General features: G+C 39.7%; 1 protein-coding gene across 2 annotated transcripts in view; it reads left to right on the top strand.

The window, feature by feature from the left end:
- The window catches only part of LOC138738437 (target of Nesh-SH3-like), a 207,561-nt gene that overhangs the window by 23,521 nt on the left and 160,323 nt on the right, over window positions 1-23,717 (top strand). For both annotated transcript variants that reach the window (XM_069888645.1, XM_069888648.1), the window contains exons 2-4: window positions 7,232-7,408; window positions 16,891-16,968; window positions 22,928-23,057. In XM_069888645.1, coding sequence (XP_069744746.1) covers window positions 7,232-7,408; window positions 16,891-16,968; window positions 22,928-23,057 — 385 coding nt within the window. The remainder of the gene's footprint in view (window positions 1-7,231; window positions 7,409-16,890; window positions 16,969-22,927; window positions 23,058-23,717) is intronic.

Genomic DNA, 23,717 nt, shown 5'->3' on the forward strand with positions numbered 1-23,717 from the left:
GTGTGATTCTGTTTTCATGTTTAAAGATCATTAAAAGCAACTTTTGTTGAAGTAACCATTTATCTTGGTGAATATCTATTGCTGCTGGGTTTTGGGGTCCTCTGGGCTTGTAAAAATAGGGCATCATAATTGACATGACAAGGTGGGCCAAAATGACTAATTTCTGTACTGTACAATTCTACGATAAAAGCAGACAGGATTATAAAATAAAATCAGTAGATCAGACAGAAATTGTCCAGAAAAATGTGATTAATGTTTCAAATTAATCCACGTTATTTTTAATCTTGCTTTGGGGTTTTAGCTGGTGTTACTTGATAAAGGGCTAAGCCAGTGTTTCATGCATGAAGACCACTCCCTAATCTTTGAATGCTGTAATTATTTCTGTCCAGTGGTATGAGTGTGTCAATTGAGCCACATCAAACTAGTTCACTTCCAGAAGTCTTCACAGAGTCCCCAATCCCTGATTTCTTATCCTGTCAGGAATATCCCATGAGCACCTCTGCCTGCTTCCCACAGAACAGATCCTTTAAAATATGTGCACACCATTCGATGTAGAAACAGAATTTTGCATGGCTTTCTCGTCATATTACATTTCCAACACCAAGCTCTACAATTTGTTTTCAGTGAGTATTACAAACTGAATTCAACCCTTTGTGGACAAAGAGTGAAAAAAAAAACCCAACTTTCAATTGCAGACCAAGTTGTGTTGAATTTGTTCCAAACTAAAAATGTTCACACATGATTTTGCAATTTGGGATATGTCAGCTTTTTGATGCAATTTTAAGTGACAATTTGTCAGGAACAGAAAGAAAAGCAACCCCTTATTTATTTATTTTCATCTCTATGACATTCCCCCCTACATTATTACCATTGCTCATGACAGAACTTGAAATCAAACTTATTTTGAATATATTCTAATGTGAATCTCCTAATTTGAGAATTATAAATGTTAAACCAAGTGTGACTGGTTTAAGTTTTGGAAATAAAAATAGAAAATGTTGGAAACACGAAGCAGGTCTGGAAACATTTATGGAAAAATAAACGAAGTTAATATTTCAGGTCACAGACTCTTCATTAGAACAGTTGGGATTTGGTTTTTTGTTTTGGTTTCATATTTCCAACATCTGCAAGATTTTACTGACATTTTTGTTTAAAATATTCATTTTATTTCAACAGAACATTCTTTGAAGACAAGGAGCCAATTCTTCTCTGGTTCTCCTCACCAAGTTTGCATGGGAAACTGGCTTTGATTCTACATATCTTCACTACATGCAGTTCCAGCAATTACCATGTATACTTGTGTAATCATCAATACCCCTCCCCATATTTTTGGCCCTGACCGCCCATCTGAGCACCCAACACCCTGGCAGCGAACCTTCGCCATGGCCACCCACCTACCAGAGCTCCTGACATCCCGACTGCAGACCCTCGCCCTCCAGAGCTCCTGACATCCCGACTGCAGACCCTCGCCCTCCAGAGCTCCTGATGTCCTGGCTCCCGACACCCTATCTGCATGTCCACTGGAGCTCCTGACCGAGGATCCTTGCCCCAGCTGCCCACCCATCCAAGCACCCAATGGCCAGACCACGGTCCCCCACCCCAGCCACCCACCCATCCAGAGAAGTCAATGTTAATGCCATCAGAATGTAGAATACCCAGATGGAAAATTAGGTGTTGGTCCTCCAATTTAGAGATGATTTGAGGCTGACAGTACATAACCTCTCCAGTTTCTCTCGCCTACTCTCCATTCTCCCTCTCTTCTGCATCCCCTTGTCTTCTTTCCTCCAGCTCTTCACCCCTTTCCCTCTCCATTCACGGAACCATCCCCACTCCCCTTGTTTGCTGGTGTTTCCTCCCTCCTTCATCCACGTGTTCCCTCCTGCCTGTGAGACTGTGCTCGTCCCCACCACCGTTTTGTTCGGGCACCTGCCAACATTTTGCTCGCACCTTGATGAAGGGCTCAAGCCCAAAACGCTGGGTTCTGTATCTTGACCTTTGCTACATAAAGTTTGACCTGCTGAGTTTCTCCAGCATCGAGTTTTTTTTTTAACTTTAATCGCAATGTCTGCAGACTTTCATATTTGAATCCAAACAATGCAGAGCTGATTACAGCTGATGAATAATAGTCTTTCATGTAATATCCAGAGAAAATTTGCTGTCTAAATTAATCAGAGTGTTAGAGCTTATTTGACGCATGGAATTGACTCTCACAAAGAATCGGTTTCTGCCTCCAGCCCAAATACTTCATGTGAAATGAAGGTGATAGCAGAGCTAATTATTAGATGTATTTTAAAAGATCATATATTCAGGATTGTCTGTAATCTTAGTTTTGTAAGAATCATTGGAGCATGGGTTTAATTTAGAGATTTCAAGTCTAATATTCTGCAACCAACTAAAAAAATTTGAACAATTTTTTTTTTTAAATTTTTTTATTTTTCACACCATAAACCACATTAACCATGATACATACTTTTTCCTTTGATTAAAAAAAAGTTGAACAATTTGAGGTTATTTATTTCATAAATGGATTCCATGTTAAAATTACTGTTTGACATTTGCAAGCAAATCCTAACTCTAATTTGGAAATGCCACCAAAGTTTTTGTAGTTTTGCTCTGGAAACTTCCGAGAGGCATGATGTCGGTGCTGGAAAACGCCATGTGATTTAAATCCATTATTCGTGTGGGAGCAGGTCCTTGATTTAGCACTTGGTACTTCGCAGATGTACCGTGAGAGTCTCAGACGATACTCCCTTAGCATCCTTGTAACTTTGAAATAAACACAGAAAATTAAACAACTTCCCAGCAGGTCACGCAGCATCTGTCAAAATTAAAAATGGGTCCTGTTAAATCTGCAGCATTTGTGGATAAAGAGGCAGGAAACTATACATCAAATTGGTGCAGTGAAGCAACATTGATCTGAAATGATAGCTCAGTTTCTCTCTTCATACAAGTCACCTGAGCATATCCTTTGTTCCTTGTGTGTATTTTTGATCACTTCTCACCATAACTTTATGGATTGCTTGGATGAAGGTGTTGTTCTATGAAGGAAAGCAGAATAATCATTTCCTATACTCCTTGAAGTTCAGACAGATGTGATGTACAAGACTCTGAGAGGGACTGACATAATTTTAAAAAAATCCATGGATTATGACTAGGGGACATAGACTTAATGGTTAACAGCTTATCCCAGAGTGAATCAAGATGAAATGTCTTTAAATTTTTGGAATTCTTTTCCTAATAAGTTGTCGTTGCCCTGTTTTTGGCTGCGACTGATAGAATTCTGGATGCTAAGGAGAGCAAAACGTATGGGAATTAGGGTAGAAAGATGTTGAGGCACTAAACCAGCGTTAATCTGGTTCAATGGCAGTGCAATGTGGTTTACTTCTATTTACATTTCTTGACTTTCCCCCCCCCTCCCCCCCCCTTTACTGTGTCCATAAAAAAAATTATACTCAGCAATTAACAGTTCTTTACTGGCATTCGTAAAGCACAATGTTACCACCATTTATTATTTTATTAAATCTCTACCTACTTTTCTTTGCATTAGGCCAAGGATCGATAATGTAGGGGATCCTTTGAAGGCCTGAAAACATTCCATTGGTTCATGCTATTGGGTTTAGTTGTGAATGGCTGTAATTAACTTGTCTTTTCCACATTTAAGAATGAAATTCAAGTGTCTGCTGCCATGTGACTGCAGTAAAAACACACAGAAGTGTTGGAGGCCTCGCCGGCTGCAAGCCCCCCCCCCCGGCTGCGAGCTCCCCCCCCCCCCCCCCCGGCTGCGAGCTCCCCCCAGCGTTTGTCTGCATTTTTACTATTTCCACATTTCAATCCAGGGAAGTGTTTTATTGGGTGATAACCACTCATGGGGTGAGCCTATTACCACTGTTGTGAAACCAGTATAAGGAAAAGAAATGAATTTTATCAATAGGTTTTAGTTAATAGTTGGAACATTTTGACAAATATGTATTTTTATCTGCTATTAAAATAATATTGCTGAATATTCCTTTTAACAATGAGTAAATTAGAAATGGTTTGGCAATTAAAATCGCTTCAATGGTTGCTGGAAGCACTGGCAAAATACACTTCTGACCTGAACCTCAATTGTTGAATTAAGTTAATATTCCCAGAGATTAAAAATATTTTAGGTTATACAATTAATTCTTAAGGCACTTTGTTTTCTCAAGTCATTTTACATGAACAGCATTCATTGTTTTCTGAAATTCAGTAAAACCTGCAGGATACCAGTGCCCTCATGGCCTTTGGCCTTTGCTTCATTAAGGGCATTTTTAGAAAGCAGCCTCTATCATTAAGGACCCTCACCATTCGGGCCTTGCCCTTTTCTCACTGCTACTATCGGGATGAGGTGCTCCCAACGTTACAAAAACAGCTTCTTCCTCTCCGCCATCAGATTTTTAAAGGACCTGCAGACATCACCTCATGGGTTTTTTCTCTTTTTACATCAATGATTTATTTTTAATTAGCTACAGAACTGTGACATATAGTAATTTTTACACCTGTAATGCACAACACAGGTGCTGCAAAGCAACACATTTCATGACAATAAATCTATTCTAATTCTGACACCTGCAATTCTGGAGTTCATAGGGGAGAAAAATATTTTCCCCACCCTCTTAATTTGACAATTGATGTGCTATAAAGTGTGAAATAAATGGAAGAATGTTTGCTTTATTCTGGGCATGGAAAAACAACTCGATTGTTTTCAACATGCTACATGGGAACGTTTTTAAAGTATTTTGGAAGGGAAAGAGAGTGAGAAATTAAGTAATGGGGGAGAGAGATTACTGTCTATTGAGCATAAACATCCCAATCACCTTATTAAAATGCCATAGCCTTCAGATTGAATTAGAGGATGATGTTTTCAGAAGCCTTGGAGATTTGTCGCAATGCATTTTGTGAATGATAACCATGTTCGTGAACAGGGTTGGAAGCAAAAAGCTGTTTTGTTCCAGAGACTGTTCAGGTTCTTGGGTGTTAATGGGATGTCATTTCTTCAGGTGAGTAAGGGGAATTCTGTCATACTCCTGTCTTGTGTCTTGTAGATGATGGAAAATTTTCAGGTGTAAGAAAGAGATCTGCTCTTGTAACCATCATATTTATGTAGCGAATCCAATTAAAGTTCTGTTTGATGTTAATACTTAGAACATTAATGGTGGTAGAATTTCCAAGCCACGGATGAAAGCGCTCATACCACAAGGACTGCAATGGTTCACTTCATCCTTCCAGAGGGATTCTAGATGGAAAATGCCCACATCTTGTAAATTAATAGAAAAGAGTCTGTGATTACTTTGAATGTCATTGGAAAGTGCTTGCGTATTTCTCAATGAATATATTCAATGCCTGAAATTAATATGGCAAGAAAGTTATCAGCTACTTGAAGACCAATAGTGAGTAATCTCCTGAACCTCCTTCTGCATGGGCATGAACTGCTGCACCCTTCAAAACCAGGAAGGTCAAGGGTAACAGATGCATGGAAGCACCATCATTTGTGGGCACGTTGCACACAATCCTAGCCTAGAAATATGCCAGCCCCTTCATCACTGCTAGATGTAAATCCTGAAGGACTGTTCACTTTCCTAAGGACAATAAATGCTGGATATCGGTCTTATCAATAATGCTCAGACCCCACCCTCCACCCCCAGAAATAAATGAAATGTATATTGTAAATGGAGCTGAGCGTATTTTTGGCTTTGTTTTCTAATGGCATAGCCACATTTATATTAAGTCACTGCTCTTTAATATTCCAGATGTGGCTATTCTATATTGGAATGGACCAACTTTGTTTCTAATGGACACTAAGAGGAATGTGGTTGCCAGTAGTTCCATATTTAATAGAAGGCCCAAAGCTTTAATGGACAATCGGCTGCCCTCTTTTCCTGTGTTTTTCTTGGGCTGGCCACCTTGGCTAAGCATGTTTGAGTTTTAGGTTGGACCTTACTAAATGATTAGGAGAAACTTTGCTTCAGTCTCCCAGCAAATACTGGATTTTGCAGTTAATGCAAGTGTGATGACTTCTAAAATGAATGAAACTTAACACAAAATGAACTTTCAAGTGGGCCATTTTAGAAACTACCTGGAGAGGCAGATGCAGCTGTGCCCACTATCGCTTTCCCAACTCACACCCTGCCCTTAATATTTGAAGTACAGAATTGGAAACCTCAGTAAGCAGTTGTCAGGATTTTATGAGAATCTTTTTTTTATTTCTTCCTTCTCTTGGCAAGGGGTTATATTTTTCTGAACTTGATAACTTATCCACTTTGAAACATATTTAATTGTTCAATATGTACACATTCAATTATCTCACACAATATTTAACATTTGTCCTCTTTAACTTGCCTGCATCACTTTTCCATCTCCAAGATTGTTCCTAACAATCTCCATTCTTTACCAAGTTATATTCATTCCCTTTTTATGTTTATAAAATCTCTTGGTTTTCCTTAATATTCCTTGCCAATATTTTAAAAATCTAAATTTATATTTAGATTTGCTGCTTCCTGACAGCATTTTCTCTTAATCCCGTTGAAGAGAAACAGAAACTGTCCTTTAACGGAAGCTGAAGTAGGTGTCCAGACGTTAACCTGATCAAATTACCTTTACCAGTTTCCATTGACAATCAATGCCTCACTTGTCTCCTCGGTGACCCCCTAACCCTGTGATCCAATCCAAACCCTAGTCTTTGCAGCACAAACTTGGGCTTAGTGAGGTTTGGCGAGCTTCACATCCTCTGCTCTCGGGGACTAAATTGCACCCCATCGCCAAACGATTTGCCAGTTCCAAGATCTCGACGTTCAGGTACAAAAACGACAACAGTCAGGTGTGCGGAAGCTCCTCAAGATCATGTGCATCACAGACTCGTCTTCTGTACCTCAGCCTTGGACATCCGCCATGTTCAAGTAGCATGAACTCCAAAGGACGGTACCATTGCAGGTTGAGGTTCATGACACGTCAAGAATAATCGCGGCGTTTAGAGTCCTCCCGGATTTCCTGTTCTTTGGCTAATTTAAGAACCATATTAGAGGCCTGGCTTGCTATGTTATCTATGTTATGTTGATACTGACAATCATTAAGGCAGTTCCCCTAGATTAGATGGAAAGATTTGTTTGTAAATGTCTGTTATTTGTTATTTATTTGTTCCATCTCCCTTTTCTCAGTGACATCTCTTCTTATTTTCTACCCAAGATTCAAATGTACTTATTTATTTTGTTTCTAGTTAAAAGACAAAGCTTAAAAGTGAGGATTACTGCAAAGGATGACAGCATTGTTCTGCAGTATCTCAGCAGCATCCCTGTCATCAAACTTCAAGGCTACGTTCTGGGTCTTGGTGGGCGATTCTCCAGGCAGAACATCACGTTGCCTGGCAATGGGGATCCAATCGAGGTTGATGTTGGTAAGAACTCTAAGCCATATGTTTTTGTTTAAAGCATTGAAATTAAAACAGTTTGTTCAGCGGTTCAGTGACATTGTACAAAAGATCTGTGTGCTCGTCACCTCTCTCTTGATACCACCCCATTCCCATTTCGTTTGGCAAAGATCTGGCAAAACAGTAAAACACTGAGGATTTGTCACTTGATACACAAGGAAAATGTAACTAGCGAGAAGTTCATAAAGCGACATGATCTCTCTTTTTGGATGATGTTGAGTTTTGAACTTTGACCCAGATTCTTCATTGATTATGCCAATCAATATTCTCCACCAAGAAGAACCCATTATTTTAATATTAGGGTTTTTTTTTAAGCCCAGCTGGGGACCACTCTGGACGATTATGGCAAGATCTCTGGGTACAAGATAAATTTGGATAAAAGTGAAATTATGCCCTTGACAAAGAGGGCTTTGAGACAATACCCACAAGAGAGCCAGTTTAAATGGCTGCAAGAGGGCATTAAATATTTGGGAATAAAAGTAGATAAGGATCTGATTAATTTATGACTCCCTTTGCTCTGGAAGATTGAGAAGGATTTGGATAGATGGAAAACCCTGCCCATAATGTTGGCGGGCAGAGTTAGTTACATTAAAATGAAGGTGATGCCAAGATTACAATATTTATTTCAGTCATTTCCCATTACATTGCCCCAGGGCTTCTTTAATGCTTAACAGATGTGTCAGAATGCTGTTAAGAAATGATAAAGTGGCTAGAATCTCCATGGAAAAATTGGCGTGGGATTATTAATTGGGAGGCCTGAAACTGCTGAATTAAAAAAAAAAATTATTGGGTAGCCCAGTCGAGTCTATTGCCTCACTCTTTGAGGGAGGAAGTATCCCCTCATGGGCACAAATTAGGCTAAACACGGTAGGATAAAAGATAGCAGGAGAGTTTATATATAAACGGGACACTAAATTGATATCAAAGAAAATGGATAATCCCATATTAAAACATATAATTCAGACATGTCAAAAAAAATTAATCAATGATTACGAATAAAGGTGGGGATATTTCCTAAAGCATCCTTGACCCAGAACAAATTAATTCCCGTGTCGCTGGGTAATAAGATCCTGGATACCTGATGCTGGAAGGGGATCAGATATATCGAGGATTGTTATGAGCAAGGGAAATTCATGCTATTCGAACAACTGAGGAATAAATATGACTTGCCTAATAAAACTTTCTTCTGCTATCTCCAGCAAAGATGTTAAGGGATAATTTGGGACCATCTATGGCCCTATCCATGTGTAGTGACATGGAGATTCTAATTCGAAAGGGGAATGTGTGTAAGTTCTATGATATATTTCCTATTCCAAAGTGGGGGCCCAAAGTCGGACTTACACAGGACGAACGAAAGGTGGGAGTCAGACTTGGGCACAACAATCCATGAGCACTGCTGGTCAGATCTGTGTCTGGACAGCATGACAACAGTTATTAATGCCAGGTACAGGTCGGTGTAGTTCAATTTCCTGCATCAATCTACTTCAAAAATTACATAAATCTAAATCAGAAATTTTGGAAATGTGCTTTAGGTGTGATGTTGAGATTGGAACCTTTATCCACTCAACCTGGCTGTGTACAAAGGTGAGATCTTTCTGGGAGGACCTGGGTGACATTCTGAAAAAATTACAAAGGGAGATTTTCCACAGGATCTGGAATTGTACCTTCTGGGGAACAGTATGGATGTTGAGTTTTAAATTGTCCAGATACCAAATTCAGTTTGTGATGGTCACCTTGTCAGTAACCAAGAAGAGTGTAGCGGTCATGTGGAAGTCCGACTCCCAACTAAATATTACATGATGGAATACGGAGATAGAGTTGTATTCCCCTGGAGAAAATCACATACAATTTAAGGAGAAAATATGACCCATTCATTAGGGTGTGGCAACCCTATCTTCAACATAGAGTTACGCAGATGTAGTTACACTGCTTCTAATTAGAAGAAAGGTAAAAATCCTTACTGATAGTAGAATGATTGAGATACTTTATGTTACTCCGGGTTTATATTTGGTTCCTTTAAGGGACTGTGACTCTTTCGATTTTTGGTTCTTTATGTTTGTTTAATTTAATTTGTGGTATTATGTAATAGATTATTGTTGAAAAGATTTCATTGTTGTTTTGGATTTGTGAGAGTCTTGGAAAATCAAAAATAAAAAAGTTTTTAAAAATTAATGTATGAATATTTTCAGGAAAACAGTCACATACTGTTCTGATACAGAACATAATGAGCCTGGCAAATAGCATATTTAATACTTCTGGGGAAAATAGTTTATAAGCAATACATTTTTACAATATATTTTACATTTGATGTGTGAGCTGTAACAAGAAGTTTGTTGGGATGAATGGAAGGCGATTGACTTGTTGACTTTTTGGTGCTTGGTAGTGGAAACTACCAAGTGGAAGAAGACCGCAGAGCCCACCTCACTGACAAAAGGCAAAGGAGGAAAAACCCAACACCCAACCCCAACCAACCAATTTTCCCCTGCAACCGCTGCAACCGTGTCTGCCTGTCCCGCATCGGACTTGTCAGCCACAAACGAGCCTGCAGCTGACGTGGACTTTTACCCCCTCCATAAATCTTCGTCCGCGAAGCCAAGCCAAAGAGTGGAAACTGATAACCATGCAGAAGAGGTCACTTAACAGCTCATTTTCACTGGGTTAATTGACAGTAATTAACATCTTAGCAGATTGTTAAATGAATGTTTCACTGTTAATCCCAGATCTTAAGGAAGAAGGTCCCATAACAAATTCTTGCATCATGGTCAGACAAATGTCAAGATTCAATGACCGGAACCCCAACCTGTATAACGGTGAACTGGAGCAGCAACATGCCATTTTCGTGAAGCTATCTACTTGACTTAGTTACTTTTCCAGATTTATTCTTGCCTACAGGGCTGTAGCACTTGTACATAAATAATGGGAAGCACCATGTCCTGTGTTATTTTGACAGCAAATTATGGCCTTGTGTTTTCAATAAACCAGATGTTCTAAAACATTTCCTTTACTTCATGTTATTTTCACAAACAATGCTGAGCCAAGAATTAAACCAATGTGAAGTCCTGCATTATCTGTTAGAAGAATTACATTACTTTTCAATTTTGATTTGGCAGATGGATAAGGTCAATTAAAATGTTGTCAAACCATACATTTCCAGTTTGGAGAACTATCATTTTCTGATTATATATATTTTTGAATCAATATGTAGTGGTTCAGATCAAAGTAAGTTTAAGAAATTCAATGAGAAGTATTTTCAAAGGCCTTTAATATTTACTTGATTAGGTAGCAACATTTTTATTCTTGGTTATTGAAAAAAGAATTGAGGGCAATTGCATTGAATTCTCGAGTAAAATAAATCCTCTCATCTTGAAACTAAGTATTTATCAATGATTCAATAAAACTAATGACAATAAATAAATATTAAAATGTACATTTTAAATTTAAATTTAGATCCACGAGCCCGTGCCGCCCAATTACACCCCATCGACCTACAAACCCTGGTGCATTTTGAAGGGTGAGAGGGAACTGAAACCCCTGGAGTAAACCCATGCAGACACGGGGAGAATGAACAAATTCCCTACGGGGAGCGTAGGATTTGAACCCCAGTCCCGATTGCAGGTGGTGCAACAACGTTGAGCTAACCGCTACGTTAACTGTACCATCCTTGATAATGATAAAATACTCCCCTGGAGTGCAGAGTGAGATCCAGATTTTATTCTTGCTAAAATAAAGTAATAAAGCCATGAAAGAAAGAAATAGTAGTGATGTAGAAGTTTCAATATCATATGTATCTAATCTTATACACCCTTCATATGTGCACAACTGAACACCACTGTCCTGGATGTATGTTCATAACAACTTTGAAGTTATTGGTGAATGGTAATTATTGTATGAACAGCAGAGGAGAATGAGTATGAAATATATTCCCAAAACAGAGCATAAGTGATGGTTTCAGTAAGTTTTGAAAAAAAGGTGTTTTAAGCTGTAACTATCTTTTTTTAAAACCCACTTTCACTTCATGACAACCAAGGACCCTCTTTTTATATGGAATCTGTTCATAAATCCAGCAGTTGATTATTCCCAGCTGCAGACTGTAAGCTTCCAACTTGAAGTCAAGTTTTGGAGGACCAAATGTCTGCAAGTGGTTTACAGGGATTTAAACAAGATGGTCTGCAGACGCTGGGGGTCGAGTGCAATGCACAAATGGGCTGGAGAAACTCAGCAGGTCACACAGCATCCATAGGAAGTAAAGGTTACCAACGTTCCGGGCCGGGGCTGACTGACTGAACGTATTAAATACATAGAAACAAAAATTCTCACATGATTCTTTGGAGTAAAAGATAACATGAACGTCCGATTGAGGTGTTAGGAAAAGCAACTAAAATTACTGGTGGCAGCCTGTCTGACGTGTCAGGAAAACAACCAAAAAGCATTTAGCTATTTTTATTTTTAATGAGAGCCCAATAATACAGATTTTTGGTGATGTGTCGAGGTTGTAATGTATCCATGTTGAGAATGCCAGCAGGCTTTAAGCCAATTAATTCTCAGAAGAAAAATATAATTGACACAATAAATAAACATGTTCTACAGCTATTAGTGACCCATTAAGTCTGTTAGTAGTTTCTCAGCTTGATTCTGCATTGTCTAATGCACACTTTTACTTAATTTTTCAAAGTATTTTTTTATTGTTCTGTTCGGGGTTACAGATGTATCGTCAGATGGGCAATTAAGTCAAATTTGTGAAATGATCCTTTTTTTTGTTAAACCAAAGTTGGGTCTCGGAGATGTGTGAACAAGAAAGGTCACCCTGGGTCGTGTCTAAGGAATTCAAAACATTTTGAAAATCCCTAGCAGCCCTTTCATTTCAGGATATCTCACTTGCTTAAGAATTAAACTGCAAGATGCATCTCTGAAGTGTGATTTCACATTGGTGCTTTATCTTTGATTTCAATTAAAAAAAACCCCAAATGGATAGGTTTGTTAAATGTATCTGCTGCTTTGAAAAATATAGATAAAGTAATTAAATATAAAGAATCATCAATAATCAAAGAGTGATTAATAATTAGATTATTGAGGAACATTTTTCAATATATACACATTTAACTTTTTGTTGAAGTGAATATACAAATTTAAAGGTTTTGCATTATAGTGAAAAGTCCTTGCACACAATATTTTAGTTCTTAAATCTTACCTGAGGTTTTATTAATAGTCACTTACTTCTGCAATTATGTTGATATTTACAGCTCAAAACATGTAATAGCGTCTTCTATGTCAAAAAAGAACTGTGTGTTTTCCTCCTGAGATCAGATGTTTAGACGGATTTAAAAGGTTTGTGGCCCTGCAGCAAAAACACTTGGAAAACTGCAGTTTGCCGCTTCACTATTCGCACCAATTTTCATCGAGATGTGTCACTTTAAATTGAAACTGAATGTTACTGATGGAGTCAACATGTTACTTGTCCAGTTAGTTAATTAAGTGCCAAATTCCGGTAAATCTTAAGATTAAATATTGTCACTACAATTCATGGGGATTTTTTTTGTTGTGTAAAGCTTGCAAAATTATCTAATTTGCATTTAGTGCTGGAATAAATCCCATTGGTGTTAACTTGCCACAAGAACATCAGTTGAATCATTAAAAGCCGAGATTGTATATTTAAAATTGTGCTCCAGAAGAAGTGACCTGCTAAGTGACTAAGAAATCATTTTACAAAAAAAAGGAATTAAAAAAAAAAATTGAATAGGTACCTCACCACAAACCCCATATACATTATTTTTTTCATCGAACGTAGATTATTACAACTTGGAACAGGTCGTTCAACCCACAATGTTTTGCTGACTAATGAAAAGCTCCTCAACAAACAAAACCTTACATCGATAACCCTCTATTTCTCTTGCCAGCCTGAGTCCTTTTAAAAGTCCCTATTGCACCAGCCTCCATCAACACACATGGCAATGCATTCCAAGCATCAACTACTCTTTTTGTGAGGGGGGGGGGGAACACCCCTGACTCTCCTCCCTTCACCTTGTACAGATGTCCTCGGTTGTTTGCTACCCTCACCTGAGGAAATTATGCTGGATGTTCCCTCTTCCTTTGTCTCTCATAATCATGTAAACCTCTGTTAAGTCACCTCTCATCCTTCGCTCTGTTAACCTTGCCTCACAAGACGCCTTTTCCAATCTTGGCATCATTTTGATCAATCTCCTCTGCACCCCTTCCACATCCTTCCTGTAATGAGGCGACTGGAACTGAACACAATATTCCAAGTGTGGTCTCACCAGAATTTTATAGAGCAGCGACATTACCTCATGACTCTTGAACTCAATCCTCGAATAATGAAGGCCAACGTACCATAAGCCTTTTTAACAACCCTATCAACCTGTGCGGAATCCTTGAGAGAGCGATGGATTTGGACCCCAAGGTCCGTCTGTTCTTCCACACTTAAGAATCCTGCCATTGACCATGTTCTCTGCCTTCAGGTTTGACCTTTCAAAAATCACACTTTTCCTGATGGAATTCCACCTGCCACTGATCTGCATCCTGTCTGTCCAAATTCTACATGATCCAATTCACCTCCAACTTTCGGCATCATCTGCAAACTTACCTATCCTCTACTTTGTTGTCCAGGTCATTTATAAAAATCACGAGAGCAGGGAGGGGTCCCAGAACAGATAGTGTGGAACTCAACTAGTCAATGGACTTCAGACAGAATATGGTCCATCTACCTCTACTCTTTGCTCTCTCTTTCTTTGCCTTGGCTTCGCGGACGAAAATTTATGGAGGGGTGACATTGCTCTCTAATGTCAAGCCAATTCTCAATCCACAGCTAAGGTTCCCTAGATCCCATACCTTATGACTTTCTGAATAAGTCTACCATGGAGGACTTTATTAAGTCCACATACACCTCACCTACATCCCAACTTGCATCAATTTTTTAAAATTCCTCGAAAAGTTCAATTAGGCTTGTGAAGCACAACATAACCCCTCACGAAGCTGTGCTGATTATTCCTGAGAAGACTATAAAATAAAATTTAGACATACAGCATGATAACAGGCCATTTTGGCCCATGAATCTGTGCCACCCAACTTGCATCCATTTAACCTCCACCCCCAGTACGTTTCGAACGGTGGAAGGAAACCAGAGCCCCCAGAGAAAGCCCACGCAGACACGAGGAGATCATACAAACCCTGGTCTCGATCGCTGGCACTGTAAAGGCATTGCGCTAACCACTACACCAACCATGCACCTATCTTCTCTCTCATCCTTCTGTTCTTCATGTAGGCATAGAATGCCTTCAGGTTTTCCTGAATATAACTTGCCAGGGTCTTCTCGTGCCCCCTTCTAGCTTTCCAAAGTTCTTTCTTGGTTACCATATAATTCTCTTGAGCCCTTCCTGTCTTTTGCTTTCTAAACCTTCTGTATGACTCCTTCTTCCTCTTAACAAACTGTCTCCCCTATTTTATCAACCACGGTTCCTTTATCCTACCATCTTTTCTCCGTCTCAGTGGAGCAAACCTATCTAGAACCATGCATGAGCGGTCCCTACATATCCTCTACATTACTTCCATGCTTTTCTCTGAGAATATCTGTTCCCAATTTACTCTCCCCAGTTCCTGTGTAATCCCATCATAATTAGCCATTCCTCAATTAAACAATTTACCATTTTGTCTACTTTTATTCTTGTCAGGGAGTGTGGTCACTTGCACTGTATCCTTCCCTTCCAAGAGGTGTGATCTGGTTAATTACCCAGTACCAGATCCAGTATAGTCTCTCCTCTAGTTGCCTTAAAGTATGCTCTTTATCCTGAGCTGTGCATCATTTCTGGTGGAAAGGCTGCGAAGGAGGATTGCCCCATTGACTCCCCTAACAGCAAAAGAATCAACACATTAGTTGTTTTTCACTTTAATCTCTCTTACTCGCTTAATTCTCTCCAAATTTGCAGACTATCAAGTATATAGGAGGGGAAATCCAAGATATCATCTCAGAAACCTTCCCACCTACATGTCCCATTTGTGGAAGAACTGTGGTCCCCACATTGGCCTCGTCACTTTTCTATCCAGAAAACCCGAGTGGAAGCATCATCCTCATTGAGAGACTGTGTCTGAGAAGAGAAGGGCAGAAATTTCCCCAAACAAATGTGGGGAAGAGCAGTATTTGTAGTTCCCACTGCAAATCCTGTCCCCTAGCCATCAATTCAATTCCTTTCCATGGCACTCATCAGAAATCGATCAATTACATTGATCGATTTGACTACATATGAGTTTAGGACATCATTCAGTCTCGCTGCCTCCCTGAAACTCGAGATCTATCTGAGTTCATCAGCTTAAAAAAAGTGATCCAAAGTTTCATCACAAGGAATGTTGATGGGCATGAGTTTTAAAAAAAAAAAGATCAAGTTGCAGAGATACAGAGAGATGCAACAGGACCATTGACATTACTCCTTGAGATCAGAAGTGGATTTTATGGGTAAAATAGTTTTCTCTTGTTTTATAAGGTAATGTATCCTTGCCTTCAGGGAACACACGCAATTGATAGGATCTGTGCAGACACCAGGGGTTGTATTGAACATGATTTGTAATGATGAGTGTATTCATGCTCATCAGGTGCCATCTTGAAACAAATGCAATGATAAAGGCGCCTAAAATTCCTAAACATAGAGCTGAATTTTGCACTAATGATACCTTTTGATTTTATTTGTGGGTACCTTGTTTATAATTCAAATTACATGAATTCTCCAGATTCATCAAATCTGCTATCAATGTGCCTTAGTCTAATCCTCCGACAGCATGTTCATTTAAAGGTGATCTATAAATTACCATGAAATATGTATCATTATGGGCGTACTGGTGCTGTTGGGATTAAATTCAACTTGTTTGGTTGTTCTTAATTATTCTTCAAAAGTCAAAGTTACATAATTGGATATGTTGAATCAAAGTAGAAAAATGTGTCAATTAGTGGAAGGGAACTAATTCTGCAACTGGAACAAAGAAATATCCTCCATTACCAGTGCTCATACATTGTAGGAGTTTAAAGTTCATTTTGTGGCCCGTCCCACAGGGGTCTTCAGTGTTTGGGTAACTTAAATAATTTTGAATTCGTAAAGGATTCCAATACAAGAGATAATTATGTAATATCATTGATTAAGAACACAATTACTTTGTGAAGTGTGGTGATATGGCTGTGTGCACTAGCTGGCCTGTCCTCTGGGGTATCTCCCTGCCTTAGCTCCTCCCTTGATCCTACCCATGTGACCCCGGGCCATAAAGGTCGAGTCCCCTCTCCTTTCCGCTCATTTTCCTAGCCTGGACCCGGGCCAGCAGTCTTTTGCTTAATAAAGCCTATCGTTCCCCTCCTTTTGTCCGTGTTATTACTGGGGCTACGGATAGCGCCCAACATGAAGTAACTGTTGTGATCTTTTTATACTCAAATTTCTTTCATTTGTTTCTTTTTTCAGATTTCAACCCTAAGTATCTCGTCGCCATCCATCCTGTGGCTGAGCAGAACAGCGCTGCCTTAGGGAAGAAATGCAAAGGTTTTTGAAACTTTATTTCTCACTGAGTTATGTTTGAAATTAAAGTTGTTCTCCATTCTATGCATTTTGTGCTCTTGCCAGGAATGGCAGTTGCTTGAGGCTTGTATTAAAGCAGAAGAAAACATGACAGCTTTTAGAAATTTTGGTGTCGATCAGTTCAAGTGATAACTGTGAAATTCACATTCTCTAATATGAAATTTAGTATATCTATTGCCAAATTCCAAAAACATTATTGCCACCATAGAAGTGAAAGCTCTTTGCTTTACATTTATTTCAAACAGTTTTCCTTTATCTTGGCTGGTCTTGTGTATTCTTTGTTCATTTACCAGCCTAATGTTGTTTTCCTTCCATCAGTCAAATTATTTGTGGTGCTTGAATTGGGGGTGCAATCTCTCTGAATTGCTTTAATCACTCTCGTCAGAATTTAGGAGTTCATTTGGGTTCCTAGATACGGGGGGGGGGAATTTTGTCATTCTCTGCGTGCTCGTGAAAAAAATGTTGATTGTTGATGGCCAACATCTTTCTTTCTGGATCATCTAATAAATTATTATTGGCTTTGTGACGTTAGTATGCAGCTGGGGAGCTATTAAAGATTTTGCATATTTGTATGGTAACATCACTGATGGTTATTTCCAGGCTGTGGCTTTTGTTAATTTCTCTCTCAGTAATAATTTGATTAAATACACTGTTGACATTTCAAAAAGGCAATTATTACTTCTGCTGGTCTCAATATTTATCCCATAGCTTCAGGCTTGTAATATTTCTAATGATGCTGACCACAAATGTTTTTTTGGGGAAAGGAGGTTCCTGGGAGGTTTGAATTGCATTTTGATGTTTTCATACAAATTAGGACCACTTGGGCCCAGCAGGTTTACCTCAACATTTAGGGAGCGAACAGCAAGTCCGAGAGAGTGTGGAGAAGATTTACAAAAAAGTAACCTGGGTTTCAGCATCTAGATTATAAAGACAGATCGAACAAATTGAGTCTTTATTCCTTGAAGCATAGAAGGTTGAGGGGGGATTTGATAGAGGTATTTAGGATTATGAGGGGGATTGAGAGAGTTGATGTGGAGAGGCTTTTTCCCTTGAGAGTAGGAGAGATTGAAACAAGAGGACACGAGTTAAGGGGCAAAAGTTTAGAAGTAACATGAGGGGGAACTTCTTTACTCAGAGAGTGGTGGCTGTGTGGAATGAGCTTCTGGGAGAAGTAGTGGTGCCAGGGTCCATTTTGTCATTTAAGGAGAAATTGGATAGTTATGTGAATGGGAGGGAAATGGAGGGTTGTGGGCAAGGTGCAGGGAGGTGGGACTAGAGGAGAGTACTTGGTTCGTTGCGGACTAGAAGGGTCGAAATAGCCTGTTTCGGTGCTGTAATTGTTATATGGTTATAAGAATACTGTAAAACCTCATTAGAACGCAGTAGATAGGGTCCAAGATTTCATACCACATTACAGCCGAGTCGCGGAACAGATGCATATATGTCGTGATTCAGGAAGCGGGAAAACAAAACTGTGATTCAAACCCTATAATAAGACCTTTAGGACCTTTAAATTCCACATAGTAACATACACATCTTGTAAATGAGTCATGAGTTTGTGGCTGTTAGCCTGGCATCCTAAAATCAATGTTTGGGGTCCACAGACACCCGCACTATAAGTGATTCCGCAGATTAACGAATCGCATTCTAATGAGGTTTCACTGTAGGTCCTTTCCTGGGTCAACAGTCTGTGTGGGGCTGTTAGGGGTGTGTGAGGTTTTAAATGAATACATCTTGTTTGTACAGGCAGTCCCAAGGTTAAAAACGAGTTCCATTATCTAGGTCTGTCTTTAATTTGGATTTGTATGTAAATCAAAGCAAATACATACGGTCCTTATTTAGCATCAGTTTGTCAAATGCTTGTCTTAGTATATAGTATATATTTTACCTTTATATGCAATTAAAACACTTCCCAATGCACTAAATCATAATAATAAAAGTAATTACATACGTAATCATAAGGATCATGATTAAAAATTAACTCTTACTGGAGAAGATGATGGAGACATGGCTACTCTCTCGCCATGCTGGGCGATGGCAGTGCCCCCAATCATGACCCTATCTTTGCTCCTTCTGATCTACACCCAGCTCCTTCACTTCTCCCCTCCTCCCCGCTTGTTCACTCGTTCCCCCTCCCACTCGTTCCCCCCTCCCTCCCTCCCACTCGCTCCCTCCTGCTCACTTGCTCCCCCTCCCGCTCACTCGCTCCTCCTCCCTCGCTCCCCCTCCCTCCCACTCGCTCGCCCTTCCTCCCCCTCGCTCACTCCCTCTCCCTTGCTCGCTCCTCTCTTCTTCCTCCTTGCTCACTCGCTGTTGGTTGATGGCAGCATTGTGTGAGAGTATCCTACAGCATAACCACGCTCAATCCAGAATTCACGGCATTCCCTTTCTGATCGCTTTCTTGGTACGCAAGTATAAGTTGTTCATAAATTGGGCATTTTCAACCTGGGAACTGCCTGTATTTACAACGTGAAGTTCATGGAAGTGAAATAAATTTGACAAATGAGTAAGATTTGTGTAAATTACAAAAGAAAAGGTGCTAACAGTCTTAAAGCAAATTAAGGTGGATAAAACCCTTCACCAAGTGTATCCATGGACATGTGGGAAGCAAGGGAAGAAATTGATGGGGCCAAGAAGATGTATCTACATCATCGTTAGCCATGGATGAAGACTGGAGGGTGGCTAATGTTGTCCCTTTTTTCTAAGGAAAGTTGCAAGAACAAATGAGGAAACACTGGTGAACCCAACACTAATGATGGGTAAATTACTGGAGAACATTCTGAAGGATTGGAACTCCAGGTATTTTGATAGGCAAGGACTGATCAGGGAAATTTGGCATGGCTTTGTGTGTGGGAAATCATGTCTCACAAATTTGATAGTCTTTTTTGAAGAGCTTTTCAAAAGGATTGGAAAAGGTAGGATTGTGAATATTGTCAATATGAACATTAGCAAGGCCTTTGACCAGGTCCTGCATGGTAGGCCAGTGTGGAAAGTTAGTTCACATGGAATCCAAGGTGACCTGTTCAATTGGACTCAAAGTTCACTGTGCGGAGTTCACTGGTGTTTGTCATCTGTATTAATGATTAGGATGGCAATGTAGCTTATAGTGAGATTGCCGATCATACCAAAATTGGTTCTTGTGTTGACAATATGAAAGATTCACAGGAGAAATGGGTCAAGGAATGGCAGATAGAATTTAAGTCCTACCAGAGCAGGACTTGACCAGTTAATGACAGGGATGAAATAAATGTTATGGAATAGAGAGGCCTAGTGTGCAGATCCACAAGTCCTTCAAAGTGGTGACAGGGTAGTGAAGAAAGTGTTTGGCATACTTTCCTTCATGGTCAGGACAAGAGTTGGGATGTCATGTTAGTACTGAAGGCACACACAGTATTGGGGCAGTTCAGTGGCCTTGCTGTATGAAGGATGTAATTAAGCCTAAAAGAGTGTAGAAAAAAAAATCACAGGGACTTCAGTTGTAAGAAAAGACTATATAGGCTGCAGCTCACTTTCTGGCACATATGAGGCTGAAGGGTGGATCTTGCACAAAATCAAGAGTGGTATCGATTAGCGGCGGCAGTCTTTTCTCACAGAGTAGGGGAGTATAAAGTAGAGGTCTTGTATATGAGAGTGAAATGAGTTAAAAGGCACCTGAGGAGCAACATTTTCAGGCAGAGGGTGGTTAGTACATGGGGAAAGTTGCCAGCAGAATCTAGAGAGGTTGGTACAATTAAAAGCATTTGTACAGGCATTTCCATAGAAAAGGCTTAAAGCAGTGGTTTTCAAACCGCCCCTCCATCTCACATTTCTCCTCAAGTAGTCCCTATGCCATCGGTGCTCTATGAGTGGGAAGGGAATATTTTGCTTGAGAAAAATTGTCATTGGCCCATTTCCTTTGGAGTTATGAAACCGTGCACATAACGAGTCAATAAGGTACGATTAACAGTGGTTTTCAACCTTTTTCTTTCCACCCACATACCACCTTAAACAATCCCTTACTAATTACAGAGCACTTAAGGCTTAAGGAGTGCTTAAAGCAGAATGTGAGCTTAGGGGGGCAGTTTGAAAACCACTGGCTTAGAGGGATATGGGCCAAATGTAGACATAAGGGATTAGTTCAGGAGGACAACTGGATTGGAATGGACAAGTTGGGCCCATTCAGAACCTGCTTCTGCACCCTGCGACTCCTCGGGCCCATTCTTTTTCTCATCCCCATTCTGTTCCCCATCATCTTTCTTCAAATAAAAATCAAGATAGCTCCATCTAAAAGTTGACAGCACTCTACATCTCTAAAATCTTGCTTGCCACCATTGTTCATTCTGAATTGTCGATTGTCTGATATGAACTGTAACCTCCTTTATCAATAACGATAAGACCTTCAGTCTTCGGACTAATAGTTCAAATTCCCTCGTCACTCCCAGCTCGAGCAATGTCACAATTTTTAAATTCTTTTCCTCGCTTATCAAACCTTCATTCTTCCCATTCTTTGTAAATCCCTTCAGTTCTGTAAACCTATGAAATATGGGTGTTCGAATTTGGATCCCTGGTGATTCGTTAACCTAATTGTTTCCCATTGATAACCATGAATTCCTCCCCCAAGCTTCACTAACCCTCTTTCCTCCTTTAAAACGTGTTCTAATATTTCTTTGCCAGCCTTGGCAACAATTTCTGTTTGTTCCATGAAACACTTTGGGGGGAAAAAAATAAATAGACATGCTGGAAAAGTCAGCAGGTCAGGCAGAATCTTGTGGAAAAAATCAACATTTCAGATCTGCAATCCTTCATCAAATCTGGCCTGCTGGGTATTTCCCGTTTTTTCTGTTTTCAAGTTCAAATGTATTATCACCAGGTTCAACAGCATCTGCCCCTAGCATCTGCAGCTATGTCTTTGGACAAAGACAAACATGTTTCGGGATGAATAGTTGTTCAGCTGTTTAGTGTACGGGTAGCCCCCGATTTATGGGGGACCGAAGAATTGGTTGTTCCTCGGAATGGATGTAAGTCAGAACTGTGCCCACACACGTGGGGAGCAGCGAATCTTAAAGCAAACTTTTTAATTAAATCTTTTTTATCATCGTACATTTGACGATAACAGCTTAAAGCTTCCTGAATTTGTCGATTAACCTCAGTGAATCTTTCCACATTCTGGTCTATGCTTACCTAGTTAGTCAGCGTAGAGGGGTCCCGGGGCTGGGCACAGCCATCTTGATTCCTGCGCGCATGTGCGAGTCTTTGGCGGATTCACCTATTGGAGTTCAGTTGGCACACATGCAAGAGTTAAGCACCCTGACAATTTTGAAATCGCACCCTTAACTCTTGCACATGCACCAACCAAAGAATCATGCATTCGCACAGGAATCAAGATGGCCGCGCCCAGCCTCCGGACCCCGGAACACCGACTAACGAGGTAAGTACTAAGTACGCACATCTTGGCTCTTGCATGCCCTGTATCCCTATTATAGTTTGTGAAATACAACAGAAACTCATAAACTGAGTAAGTTTTATATTATATATTTAAAACATTTGGTCGTATGTGTGGATAGTCGTAAGTTGGGGACTCCCTGCACATCTGGGATTTCTTCAGCCTTATTGTTTTGATGATACCTTTCACTGTTCTTGACATGTTCTTTGCCTTCCCTCATAAACAAGAATAAAAACCTTGAATAGAGTGTATGGCACATAATTGAGAGTGGGTAATTCTTTGGTCCTGATGGACAGTTTAATAAGAGAAAGGATGGGGGTTACAGGCTGCATATTCAAGCTCTTGAATTCAGGCTCTTGAATTTGTTTATGTTAACAACTGAAATCTAAAGATTTCTTTTGATTTTAATGCTGAAGAATTTAAATAATGAACTTATACTCACTTTTAATCTAGCATGAAGATTGCATTAATATAGAACACTGTCTTTTACCCTAATTTCAGGCAGCCCAGATCTTCACAGGCCACCACAGATAACAATAGATCCTCGAACCCCTACGTCGGTCTTTCTCACATGGGCTCGCAGTTTTAAAGATAAAGGTTTTAAGGTTGGAAAGGAATGTGAGAATGAAAGGTAATATTCCGATAAAATTGATGCTGTAAGTTCAGAATCCATTTCTACATTCCTAATCCCAAACCAATATATCTTTGATTTTTTTCATCAAAATGTAAGATATTAAACTTTCTCAAGGATGAAATTTCTCGTAGAAGTTGCGGAATATGTTAATGATCTGGATGACGGAATTAATAGCTTTGTTACCACGTTTACACATGATACAAAGACCAGTAAGCACTGAGGCTGAAGTAAGACTTAGACAGTTTAGGACAGTGGTTCTCAACCTTTTTCTTTCCACTCACCTATCACTTTAAGTAATCCCTATGCCATCAGTGGTAAAACACAGGAATCTGTTGACACAGTGGTTAACTCAAGTCTGAAGCATTGGTGACCACAGAAAGAAACAGCTTTACCTTATTTCAAAATCTTCCGGTCTTGTCCTGAACGGCTCTCTAATTCTGCCACAAAACTGCTGGAGAGGATTCTGAGAGATAGCATCAAACATTGGAACAGCCAAGGGAAAATTGAGGAGACCCATAGTGGCGTTTGAAAATCCTGCCTTATGGGCTTAATGGAATTTTTTGGAGGTAGATGAGGAAAGGCCGTTGATATTATTTATATGGCTTTTTAGTAAAACGTTTGATAAGGCATCACATTAGTAGAGGTTGGTATAGAAGG

The sequence above is a fragment of the Narcine bancroftii genome, chromosome 7 (assembly GCF_036971445.1).
Source record: "Narcine bancroftii isolate sNarBan1 chromosome 7, sNarBan1.hap1, whole genome shotgun sequence".
In the NCBI taxonomy this organism is placed as follows: domain Eukaryota; kingdom Metazoa; phylum Chordata; class Chondrichthyes; order Torpediniformes; family Narcinidae; genus Narcine; species Narcine bancroftii.